This window comes from Martes martes, assembly GCF_963455335.1.
Source record: "Martes martes genome assembly, chromosome: 7".
In the NCBI taxonomy this organism is placed as follows: Eukaryota; Metazoa; Chordata; class Mammalia; order Carnivora; family Mustelidae; genus Martes; species Martes martes.
This window is the reverse complement of record NC_137894.1, coordinates 39,434,576-39,447,707: the sequence shown is the minus strand read 5'-3', so window position 1 is coordinate 39,447,707 and position 13,132 is coordinate 39,434,576. Positions and strand designations below refer to the sequence as shown.

Sequence of the window (13,132 nt, the reverse complement as noted above, 5' to 3'; positions counted from 1 at the left end):
TGCTGTGTGCAGACATCCAGACTTGGTGCCTCTGGCTTCTAACTCTGCCGGTCCCCAAACCTGTCCTCTCGATACACTCCCTCCTTCCCGCCTTCTTTCTTTTTTCTTGTAAGGAAAGTCCATTTGGCTAAAGCAGTTGAAGAAATGGGATAATCTTCTCTACCGTGACTGGCCTCCTTCTAACCCCTGTCCTCCCCCAGGGTTCCCACAGGAGAGCTTTCCACGGCTGATCTTTAGTTTCCTTTAAAACAGGTTTCATCTTCTTAGCATTCTGCGCTCTGTGTCCTACTCTGTTTGTCTTAGAGAAACATGGATTGAGCTCCTAGGCCAGCGGGAGAGAGCCGCAGTGAGGATTGCAGGCTAAAGCCTGCTAGGAACGGGGGCCCGATGGGACCCTTCTGACAAAGGGAGTCTTCGAGAGTGTGAGCTTGGGGCATGAGGGTTCTGGGTTTGAATCTTTTGTCCACTTTTGGCCATGTGACTATGGTAGTTGCTTGACCTTTCTGAGCGCACTTTCTTCTTCTAAGAGATACTAACCCACCTTGGAGGAAGGCGTGGGGATTAAACGGGTTGACGTCTAATGTAAAGGGCCTAACCTGTAGCAGGGCATCAGTCTATGTTAGGTCCCTTCTTTAGGGGCAGGAAAGACACCACCACCTTCACTGCTGACCCTGGGGTGTGTGGAATCCCCACTTCCCTAGGGTGGGAGCCCTTTAAGTCCTAGGCGGAAGCTGCTAGCAGGCTACAGGTGTCTCTGTTTCCCCCCCTAGCAGTGGCAAGCACCCCATCTCGTGGCTCTACCCCTGTGACATCATGTGGCTCCCCATTACAACATAAGACCAGGTGCGGGGTCTGTATTGTACAGCCTGCATATAGCAGGCTTTCACTGAATCAATGTTGAAAGAGTGGCAGGTGGGTAGATGGGCTTATTTTGCTTTGTACGGTAGGATAGATGAGGGTTTCAAGAGTATTTTTCAAGTAGATGGCAGGGAAAGGTTTCCAAGTCACGAAATAGATCACCAAATCTCTGGAGGTTTCAAGTTGTGAACCAAGCTTCAAATCGTGGGTTGGTTGGGAACCAGGGAGGCAGAATTTCCTCTTGGAGAAAAGTCCTTGCTTAGTTTCATTTCAATCATTGCCCACAAGATTCTTTCTCCCCTTTGTCCAGGGTTTTTAGCATCCTTAAAAGGCTACACTTTCTCTAAGAAGCTGCATATTTCAGTCATCTTTCTATCTAGGTATGGCTCATGGATGTAACTGGAAGCATTTTACAGATGCTTCTGGGTGGCTAACCTAAAAAAACTACTCTTTTATACCAAAAGCCATTGAACTGTACACTTTAAATGGATGGATGAATTTAAATGGTATGTTAATTATATATCAATATAACTGCTTTAAAAAAACCATGCTCTTTGACTCTGTTGTGTATACCTTTTATTCATTGTGCTACCTGGAATAAAGATGTGATAGCTTGTGCTCTGGCTGCCATCTTGGACTATAAGGACAAAGGCAGTACTCTAAGAATGGCAGAGTAGTGGGAAATGAGCTGGGTCCCCGAGGACTTCATTGACCAAAGTCATTTATCCAGTTTTTGGATTACATATCTCTAGGCTATTGTGTGAAATGGAAACAAATTTGTTTCATTTGAACTACCGCCAATTGGGTTTCTGTTATTTGGAGCTGCATTTAAACCTTATAGTTACAATATTTCATTGGAAGACTATGTCTTCTGGCTTCCTATCTCCTCTTGTGAAACGGGCAGATTTACCTGCATGGACTGCAGTCAATTTTGGGCCCTCATGTGCTGTGTGACCTCCTTGAGCCACATTTTATTATCTGAATAGTGGAGATAATTATACTTTCCCTATCCTGCTTATTCATGGGATTGAGATAATCAATGAGATCCTGTGTGGGGAAGTACTTGGAAAATTAGAATGTGCTTTACAAATATTATGCATGAAGTTGTTATCACTGGCTCTCTATCTTTTTATTAAAATTGGACACGCGAGGGAGAAAAGCAGAAAATGTAAATGCAGAGAGAAAAAAGGCATGTCAGCATTTCCTACCGACCACCCGTGGATTATCATCACCAGGGGCAGAGAGGAGTTGAAGCCACACTGCTCTAATGTGTCCGGGCGATTCAGCCGAATCTGACAGCCCTTATCTGTTTCTTCTTTAAAAAGCAGGAATCTGGTCTCTGTCTCCTGCAGTGCTTCCTTTGTTTCAACCACTCTCGATCTTCTTCCAACTGGCTCTGGAATGTAAGATTGGAGACAATGCTTAGCCTGGCATCTGTTCCACCTCCGGTAGCTCTGGGATAGCCCGAGCTCCAGCTAGCGAGGTTACTGGGAGGTGCTGGAGGCAGGCACGAACCTTAGCTTTGGGGAACCTCAAAGGGCGCGTGCAGCAGAGTGGCCATTTCTCCCCTGGGAGATGATGAAGACTGACCTACGAGAACCCAGCACAGAGGCACAGGGGGCTCAGGCCAAGAGCTGGGGAGGATGCCCTCATCCTCCCTTCCAGCCCAGAGGTGGGCTCTCTGGGGGCAGAGGGGCATACCAGCATTTTTGGGCAGTGAACTCAAGTGAGCCTAATTACTAAGGATCCCGATCATTCCTTCTGAGCATAAAGTCACTCAGGCTTCTCAAACAATAAGTCTTGGGCTTTTGGCTTCAGGGGACAGCAGGATAGAGAGATTACGAACCTACAAAGTGCAAGGGGAGGTATTAATGAAACCAATTTTCCTACCCAAAGGTTATTAATTTGAAAGGTTATTAATTTCCAGCAAAGGGCAATGATTTTTCACTATGATGACAGAATGAAATGCATCATATTTTATTAAAAGGAGATGTGAATGAGGATCTGAATAACTGCTCTGTGATTATTAAGAAAATGTCTTCTGCCCAGTTTGGCTTTCCCAAGCTTAGAGGCTGCCTAAGATTGTCCTCATCCCTGCCATGGGGCTCCCAGCTTATGCTCCCTGTCTTGCTGGCTGCACCAGCCTCCTGGTCTTCTAAGTAGAAGCTGGGGTGTCACCTTGCTCTCCTACACCAGCCTTCCCATCAGTCTGAAGCTTCGGGTTCCTGAATATCCTAGAATATTGCTCAGGTGCACATTGTTTCTTGCTTGGTTGATTGCAACAGCCCCCTAAAATGTCTCTCTCTCTCTCTGTCTGGTCTTGACATACTCCCTCATGCTGCAGCTCAAAGAAGCTTCCAAGAACAGGAATGACCATCAGATCCTTTAGTGACTTTGAGCTTCGTGATGTCGCAGCCAAAGCCACCACCCCAGTGATAACCCCTCATTCCCCAGCTCTTCCCCTCCTGCTCATGGCCAATGGTTCCCCTACCTTGGCCTTCTCTTTTCCCCTCTTCTGTCTCTGTGGCTTCCTGGTGAGCCCTGGACCATCCATTAAAATGGAACTCAGACATTACACCCTGGAGGAAGCCTTCTCATCTAGCCAGAGATCATTACTTCCTTTTGCTGCCAGTGCTGTACTGGGTCCTCGCTTCTAATGTGCTTGTCATGGGGCCTGGTAATTAACTTGTTTAGGGGTGCGCTGTTTTCTCCAGGCTGTGAGCTCGTGGAGGGCAGTGCTGGTGGCGGGGGGGTGGGGGTGGTCAATAAATGCTTAGTCAGTGATGTATTTTGTGGCATTCAGGTCTCACATCAAAGGCAAAGATTTGATTTGTCAACCATTCATGCACTGGTGTCAACTAAATATAACTAATTTTCTTTAATTTAGTGACGGAATTAGCTACATCTTCCTTCGTTGTAGGATAGCTGACGCCAGTGTTGAGAAGACTATATATGAAAATGAAATGGGGATAGAAATAGTACCTGTCTCATGAAGTTGTTACAAAGATTAAATAAGATATTTGTAAAGAGCTCAGAACAATTCCCGACACGTAATTAGCACCTATGTAAGGCTCTGTTGTTAAAATAAGTACTAGTTGGAGCATGTGGCATTTTGCATTTTTGATCTGTGAAATCCTTTCTTTCTGCGAAAATTTATCCCAGTTGCCCTCACAGGACCAATTCTGTCTTATGTGTATTTACTCTGGATTTAGCTGGGAGAGTAAGCTCTCACACTGGTGCCTAGGGCCTCAAGGCTGTCAGGGAGAGTGCTGTGGAAAAGCAGTTGTCATGTAGAAAGGCTCACAGAGAGCTGAAAGGAATGGGCTCTCCCTGTTCTCCCTGGGGGCTTAGCTTTCTTTTAGCATGTAGAGGAGAGAGGAAGTTATGTATCTATGCACATACATTCATTCATTCATTTCCTCCACAGAAACTTACGAAGCATATATTATTATATTATGTCTCCGGCCCAGCTAGGTACTGTTTGGAGGGGCAGAGCACAACCATGGTCCAGTGGGAGAGGCAGGTTATGAGAACCAGTCATCCTGTGTGGTTGCTGTGGGTGGTGCTGTGGAGGGGATGCCTGAATAGGGCTTAGGGAAGACACCAAGGGAAGATGGGGCATCCGCTGAGTCTAGAAGGATGAAAGATTCTTGAGGAGCTCATGTCTAAGACAAAGTGAGGCTCTGGTACCTAAAAAGAATCAGATTTAGTGGAGGACATGGGCCTCAAAGGGGCTGCTATGGGGAAGAGGGCCTAGAATTCTCTTGTGCAACTCCAGGAGCTAGAGATGGAATCAATGGGTGGGTGTGACATGGGAGAAAATCTTAGACTTGAAGAAGTTCACAAAGATTCTTAGTTGAAGAAATTGGGACAAAGAGAAAATAAGGGCAGTAAAACAAAGACCGAAATGCTAACAGATGAGCGCCCCAGAGTCCGCACAATGTGATCCTCTAATGTTGCTGAACATGGGCCACAGCTTTTATTCTGAGCTCCTTATTGGCCAAGCCAGAGAGGGAAACAGGAGCTGTTGTAGGGTTCGTGGTGTCCAGTTGCTCACACTTTCCTGGTCCTGAAGCCTGAGACGGTTTCCCTATGCGTTACTGGGAAAAGAGGCCACTGGGCGAGGCCAGGTCTTAAACACCATTCCTACAAAATATGTGGCAGCAAGTTTTATGTTGACTCTGAGTGCTCATGGAAGCGGCAGCCACGGCGCCAAACAGCACGTAAGTCACAGTAAGTGTCTGTGAGGCTCTTCACTACAGTCTAGCAATGGTCTCTGTGACTGACCGAGGGAGGCAGGGGTCACTTCCGGGCCCATCTTGGGTGGCAGGAAGGAATTGAGCTGTCAGAGCCTCTATGGGAGCAGAGTCTGGTTGCCCTTCACAGAACACAGAGAATGGTGCATTCTCAGCCAAGCCATGGCATCAGGGACACATGGCTGTTGCCCATACCCGCATGTATACCAAAATCTTTCTTTCCCAGGCTTTAGCCCCACATGTAGCCAACTCTCTGAGCCCCTCTACCAGGGGATGCTTTCAGTACTGCAAACCCAGTGAGGCCAAACGGAATGGATTTTCTTTTTTCCCAACCCATTCTTCTTCCTTTCTCTCTACATTTCCTATTGTGATGCAAAACACCATTATTTGTCCATGCTGTTCCTCAAGCTAGAAAGTTTCCAGTTGTGGGGCACCTGGGTGGCTCCGTGGGTTAAGCCTCTGCCTTCAGCTCAGGTCATGATCCCGGAGCCCTGGGATCAAGCCCCGCATCAGGGTCTCTGCTCCGCAGGGAGTCTGCTTTCCCCCTCCCTCTCTGCCTGCCTCTCTGCCTACTTGTGATCTCTGTCTGTCAAATAAATAAATAAAATCTTTTTTAAAAAAAAGTTTCCAGTTGTTCTGGGGTAGTCTCTCTGTCCCCTTGGTGACCTTCAAGAGTCACCACATACTGAGGGCTCAATCTCATGATTATCTTTTCTGTTCCATGCCACTGGCCTGGTCTAGAACCTCATGCGACTTTTTTTTTTTTTTTAATTGTGAAATTGAAATAGCTTCTTAACTGTTTTATATTTTGCTTGCAGAATTAATACATACTCATTGTATATGTATTTAGAATTTGAAAAATGCTGGAAATGAATAAAGAATCTCACGACTGGGACAGAAACACAAGTAATATTCGGAGTGTTTCCTTCTAATCTCTTATTATGACATTCCATAGATATTTATTTGGAGTATCTAAAATTGAAATCATATTATGTGAATGGTTTCATATCCCTCTTTACCTGTCATAATAATTTTCTTACAGCATTACAAATTCTTCAAAAACATGCTTTTGAAAAGTGGCATCGTTTTTGTACTTACTCCATTATTGTTGGACGTGTGGGTTGTTTCGGGTTTCTTTTTTTTCTATTACAAACAACGCCCTGATGACCATCTTTATACGTAAATCTTCATCTGGAAAATCTATGAGTATTTTCTTAGTACAGATTTTCGAAAGTAGAAACATTAGCTCCGTAGGTGTGATCTTGTGCGTATCTCTTTATGTATGCATATATGTCCAAATTGATTTTCTGCACTTTTTAAGGGAATATTTATTGAGCATTTTCTCTGTGCCAGGCACCCTTCCAACAGTCTTCTTTTTACTGACTCATTGAAACCTCACAGCAACTCTGTGAGCAAGTTGTGAGAAAACCCAATGATTCTGTTATGAGCAGTGCGGGCGTGGGGTAGGGGGTTGGGGGGGTGGGATGTGTTCCAATCGTATTCCCGAGGAGTAGCTCCTTCTCTAGGGGTGTCTTCTACAATTGTTATTTTCTCAAGTCTTTAGAAGAGATAAGGACCCACCAGTGATAAGAATCTGGGGATAAGGCTGTGGTTTTGAAAGGGAGACTCTCAAAGGTAAAAGGTCGGTTCCTTGGAGGGAGACACCCCCCTGTAACCTGGAGAGCGGCTTGACGTTTGAAGGAGGCTTGAGGTTGCCCTCTGCACGACAGCAAGTTCCTGGGGCAGCAAAGCTTCCTTCAAATCAGTTGGAAGCAGAGGTTGGGTGCAGCCACTGCATTTCTAATATGAGATTCCTTGCGGCAAGCGATTTCTCCATTCCTAAATCAGCCCCTAGGTTTGAGGACTCCTAATGTTTCATACAGGAACAAATTATTTCACTTTCTTTTGGGTAAGGACATCATTAGGTGGTGACTGCAGGGAGCTGAGCTGGCTCGGGAGGGAACCAAGGATTCTGCCGTAGAAGGCCTCGGCGGGAGTCAGTCCTTCTGTCTTCTGCCCGGAATACCTGGGCTGGGTGCTTCTGCTCGCTTCCTTGTTTGTTGAGCCCCTCCCTTGGCCAGTGCTAAAGACAGGAGTGTGTAATATGGAAGCCACAGGTATTAATACGCCCCCTCACAGAGTGGTTTGTGAAATATCTTCATATTCATTATTTAAATTGCTAACCTGTGTGTGTGTGTGTGTGTGTGTGTGTGATTTGTTAACTTTGGAACTTCGCTAACGGGCACTCCTGAAAATAGTCCCAGACCTGGGACTGCTGAGAGGAGTCCTCTGGAAGACCATAATGTCATGATTACTCTGAACAGCCCCCCATTCCCCAGCCATGTCCTCTGTGCAGGATGGAAGGAACCTATGAAATAAATGTAGCCACAGCTCTTCCCTGGCTTCTGTGGTCAGGCCTGCAATTTGTACATGCACAGCGCTGACTTCAGAATTTCTAGGATGATGGCAGGATGGAAAAACTTAAATAAGAATGTAGTCATTGCTGGGCCTTTAGAAATTCAGCTCTTAGCTCTTGCTGATCTTTGGTGATAAGCAGATTCTGTCCAAGGCTGTGGTGAAGAATGCTTCTCTTGAATCTTGAATCTTGAATCTAGAATCTTGAATGAATCTTGAATTTTGCCTGTCACCGTTTTGTTGTGAAATAAGATGATGAGGTAAGAGTTGGAAGGACAGCTATTTTCACAAGTTGTATTTATTCTGTTTTCTTTGTCTACTTTGGCCTGATTTTGCCAGCCATCTTATAGCCTGAGACTACAATCATTTTCTCCTTGGAGATTCAGGGAAGTAACTAGAGGCTATGTTCTCTTGTTGGAGAGGTTTTTTTCTTCCAAGCTTTTTTTTCTTTCTTTCTGTCTTTGTCCCAGTGTGGGGCCTGAACTCATGACCCTAAGATCAAGATCTGAGCTGAGATCAAGAGGCAGACACTTAACCAACTGAACAACCCAGGCACCCTCCACCCCAAACTTTCTTCTTAGGCTGTGTTTCCCTGCAACTCTGGTAAGAATCAGAGTGATTTTTTTTTTTTTTTTGGTCTTTCAGAAAATCTGATTATGAAAGAGTGTGCCATTCAGAAAAGTTTTCCATGTGTACTGGAATCCTCTGGGGATAATGGTGCTTACTTCCCTAAAGTGGTTCTAAGGTCATGTACACATTCTGCACGGAACAGATTCAAGACAGGGTGACCAACTGTCTTGTCACACCAAGATGAGTTGGCCACTTTAGTTCAGGGGCAATGGGGTGAGTAAGTGGAGAGAGATAAGATGATAAAAATTGCCATCCCTGTTGGTGATTATGTGGAGAGTTTTTAATCCAACACCCAGTGTATGGTGTATCTCCCTGCCTGGTCTTCCCCCTGCGGTCCCCTGGCCTGACACGCTCTGCTGTTTTGTTTTATCCGCCTGACTACCATCACTCTTTCTCCAAATCTAAATTCAATCTTCATTTCCTCAGTGGAAATTTCTCCCAGTTTCCTCACTTGGTCACATCTCCCTATTATTTGTTCTCCTAGGTGATTTCACAGTTGTAATTTTCTATTCGAATAGACATGACATAAATATCTAGCTCCCCTATTTGGTGGTAAGCTCCACACAAGCAGAACCTAGGTCTGGTTTTGCATTTATTAAAACTTCAGTCAGTACAGCAGGAGGCTGTGGAGTGTGCTGGTCAGGTACCCAGACCAGGAGCCATGTGGCTGGGGTTCTAGGTTCATTTCTAGCATTAACTACTCATGTGATCTTGGGCAAATTAACCTCTGTGTCTGAATTTTCTATCATATCATCTGTAAGATGGAGATAGTAATAGTACTTATTACCTTAGAGAATTATCATGAAGGTTTGATGCGTTAGTATTGATAAATTCTATAATAGTGCCAGGCATGTAGTGTGTGCTATGTAAATGCTCGCTATCATGACAGTTTGCCATAAAAAATTTGATGGAGGGATGAACATTATCCTGAAGTGGATCACCACCCTAAATTTAGAAACAAAAGCCGTAAAAAGGTCTAGAAGAAAACAGGAGAAAATCTTAATGACATCAAGGATAGCAAAGATTTATTTTTTGTTTTTTTATTTTTTATCTTTTAAAGATTTTATTTATTTATTTGACAGACAGAGATCACAAGTAGGCAGAGAGGCAGGCAGAGAGAGAGGAGGAAGCAGGCTCCCTGCTGAGCAGAGAGCCCGATGTGGGGCTCGATTTCAGGACCCTGGGATCATGACCTGAGCTGAAGACAGAGGCTTTAACCCACTGAACCACCCAGGCGCCCCAAAGATTTATTTTTTTAGGACACCGAGAGCACCAATCATGAAAGAGAAATTAGAAAAATTAAATGCATCTGATCTTTGAAAGATTCTACTGAGTAAATGAAAAGCCAAGCCAGACTGGGAGAAAATATTCAAAATACGTCTAACCGACAAAGGACTTTTATCCAGAATATATAAAGAACACTTACACCTCAAGTATAAAAAGACAACCCAATTATAAAATAGGCAAGAGATTTAAACAGCTACATCTTATAAAAAGATATACAAATAGAACATAAGTACATGAAAAGATGCTCAACATCATTATTCAGGAGGGAAATGCAAATTTAAACCTCAACAAGATACCACCTCCCCCCCTCTGAAATGTCTAAAACGAAAAAGACTGCCAGCACCCAATGCAGGTGAGGGTGTGGAAGAGCTAGAACTTTCCATGCACGGCTGGCAGGATTGCAAAACGCTGCAACCACTTTGCAGAATTATTTGGCAATTTCTTACAGAGGTTAATGTTCCATAGGCTCAGCAAGTCCACGCCTCGGAGCTTACCCAAGAGGAATTCAAACATATGTCCACACCATGATGCAAGTGTTCACAGCAGCTTTATTCATAGTAGCCACAAACTATTAACAACCCAAATACCAATCAACTGGTAAATGAGTAAAGACATACAGGAGATAGGCCATGGAATGTCACTCCACAGTAAAAGGGAACAAATTTCCAATACGTGCAAACACGGAGCAGGCGTGCATCTAAAATGTATTACACTAAGTGCAAGGGGCCCAACTTAGAAGGTTGCATCCCAGGGGTGCCTGGGTGGCTCAGTGGGTTAAAGCCTCTGCCTTCAGCTCAGGTCATGATCCCAGGGTCCTGGGATCGAGCCCCGCATCATCGGGCTCTCTGCTCAGCAGGGAGTCTGCTTCCCCTCTTGGCATACCTGGAAGGCCCTTTTAAGGTCCTTTGGGCATGAGCAGCGGTGCCTGGGGAGGCCGTCCTTGGGAAAGCAAATCATCTGGCCAGGGGGTTAGGGATGAAAAGGACCTAAGAGACCGTGCAGGGTCCTGGCATCCAGCCTGGTGACTGCCTGCTTTTCATTCTCTTTCTATGCATCATCAACAACCTGCATTTAGTGAGGAGTAATTCATTTTCCTGCTCTTATTAAGTAAGGATCTGGATAACACCAGCAGTCTACTCTTCTAAGCCCCTGGAGAGAATCAGTGCTACCATACCAAGCAGATAGAATTCCAGCGAAAAGCATAGAAACTTGACCTTTAGTTGTGTTGTGTGATACAATCTTCCTTTACAAGTTGATTGAATATAGCTCAGGGATGCCCTTTGCCCACCCCCCAACCATGACCAGGGACCTCTTATTGGTAATAATAATCGAGTCCGTCTTCCTTATTTTACAAGTGAAACTGGGACCCAGACAGGCCAACTGACATGCACCAAACCACTATCTAGTTAATGGCAGAATCAGAAAAACTCAGCTCCCCTAACATTTAAGCCAGTGTCTTCCTACTCTGCTGCAGGAGAGGAGTCCCAACCCGTATCCCTGCCAGGTTTTGGGGGACTCTGTTCCTATCCCTGGTGTAAAGCTCAGAGGGCTCACGTCCTGTTCCTCACAAAGGCTGATCACTCCAAGTAAGGCCCCTGGATGTCAAGGAGGGCGTGTGGCTTGAGTCAGGGAAAAGAGTTGCTGTGGCATCCTCTTGTCTATGGGAAGTGGTCCCAAACAACTGAGGTGACCAGAGTAAGAAAACTACAAGTCCCATGACCCCCCACCCCAACAAACACCTGTCATAGCTGTTGTTTGCCAGTCTCATCTTCAGACTAGAGGTCTTTGGGTTTTTCTGTTGTTGTTCTTTTTTTTTTTTTTTAAGTAATCTTTATGCCCAGCGTGGGGCTTGAACCACAACCCCGAGATGAAGAGTCACATGGTCCTCCAGCTGAGCCAGACAGGCGCACCTGGATTAGATGTCTTTTCCTTCTGCCACAGAGGTAGCACTGGAATTCTTACACAGCCTAGGGGCTGTGATGTTGGTGTCTGACCAAAGTCAGGCTAGGGGAAGCTGCCCAGGAACTGGACAGTCACAGGTCTTTCCACAGTCCTTGGAATGGTGGGTCTTGGTTTAAAATCAGGTTGCCAAGTGCTATTTTAATAGATTGAAAACAGAATCATGTTCTTGTTGCAAAGTTTTATTTGGATGGATGATGACTGCCTAGCTCCCGACTTTGGTCTTCATTTCCCCTTATCCCTCTGTCTTTGATGTGACCTACACAATGGCCAAGTGATGGGAACAGAAAGAGGGGTGGGGCAGAAGACCCTAACTCTAATTGTAGGGCTTAGGGCATTGTTGGATGGTATCCCAGTCAAGGGCTCTAGGAGTACTTGAGTCTTATCCCAGCCCAGAGCCCTCCACCTCATGGAGACAACCACACTGGGAGTGTCGGTGGGCGGGGATCCCTATCTCTTCAGTGGAGACTCAGGCTGTCGGTCTCTTCGTCGGGCTCTGCCTCTGTGCACTACTAATGGCCATACAGGTGGTCCACTCTGTGTTTACTCTGTGCACATCCTCTGCTAAGCCTTCTAATACCTTATCTTACTTTGTACCTGCTGAGGTCCCTCTTCTTGTCAGCTCCATGGAAAGGGCAGACTCACAATGGCTTTTCCGAACAGACCTCGGGCCAGGAGTTTGAATGGAAAAAGAGAACACCAATCCTTCTGGTCTACTTTGGCTTCGCAGTGGCACGGCGTCGGTGCTGCAGTTGAGGTGGGGGGGAGGTAACCTGTTTATTCTTGTTTATTCATTCACTCTTCTCTTTATCATTTCCCAAGTGCCTACTCTGGGCCAGGCATTGTCCCACCAAGGAAAGTTGCTCTCAGCTCAGTTGTTGTTGGAGTATCAGGTGTTCTTCCCTATTCTTTCTTTCTTTCTTTATTTTTTAATTTTTTTAAAGATTTAATTTATTTATTTGACAGAGAGAGATCACAGGTAGGCAGAGAGGCAGGCAGAGAGAGAGAGAGGAGGAAGCAGGCTCCCCGCTGAGCAGAGAGCCTGATGAGGGGCTCGATCCCAGGATCCTGAGATCATGACCTGAGCCGAAGGCAGAGGCTTTAACCCACTGAGCCACCCAGGCACCCCTTCTTCCCTATTCTTTATAAAAGGTATTTGTTGCTCAAAAGCAGGGTAAGAGCAGAAAACAAAATTCAAAAAAATATACTCACATTCTCATCATCCTAGTGGATTGACTTTTTATTTTCCCATGCTTCTAGTCTGTATCCAGAAGCAAATACATTTTCCACGCAACCACACAGATATGATTGCTTTCTGCTTCTTTCATTTCACATTATGTAATAAACATCTCCCCATATTCCTATGGTGTTCACACTCCTCATTTTTAAAGGCTGAGTAATATTCCATGGAGGGGATGTTTTATGATTTATGTATCCATTCCCCTATCTGGGACAAGCAGTATGTTGCCAATTTTTTAACCTTTGTAAGCAGAGCTGCAATGAACTCCACGTAGCCAGCTTTTCCTTTCAGAGAATTATTTCCACTAGGATGAACGACCTGGCGTGGGGTCACTTGTTTAAATGGTGAGATCATTTTGGTGACATGGGAGTTGAAGCAATTTTACAAGTAAGTCCCCCACAGGGTGTCAGCTGCAATTATTACCAACCCAGAGAACCCCATAAGACCTGGAATGTTCTCATTAAAGGTGATGATGCGGGAACTGGGG

At 45.2% G+C, this 13,132-nt stretch overlaps 1 protein-coding gene across 1 annotated transcript in view; it reads right to left on the bottom strand.

The window, feature by feature from the left end:
* Nucleotides 1-13,132, bottom strand: part of LIPC (lipase C, hepatic type) — a 130,967-nt gene that overhangs the window by 26,884 nt on the left and 90,951 nt on the right. Inside the window, exon 2 of the mRNA XM_080807429.1 lies at nt 2,067-2,254. Within this exon, the coding sequence (XP_080663555.1) occupies nt 2,067-2,254 (188 nt within the window). The remainder of the gene's footprint in view (nt 1-2,066; nt 2,255-13,132) is intronic.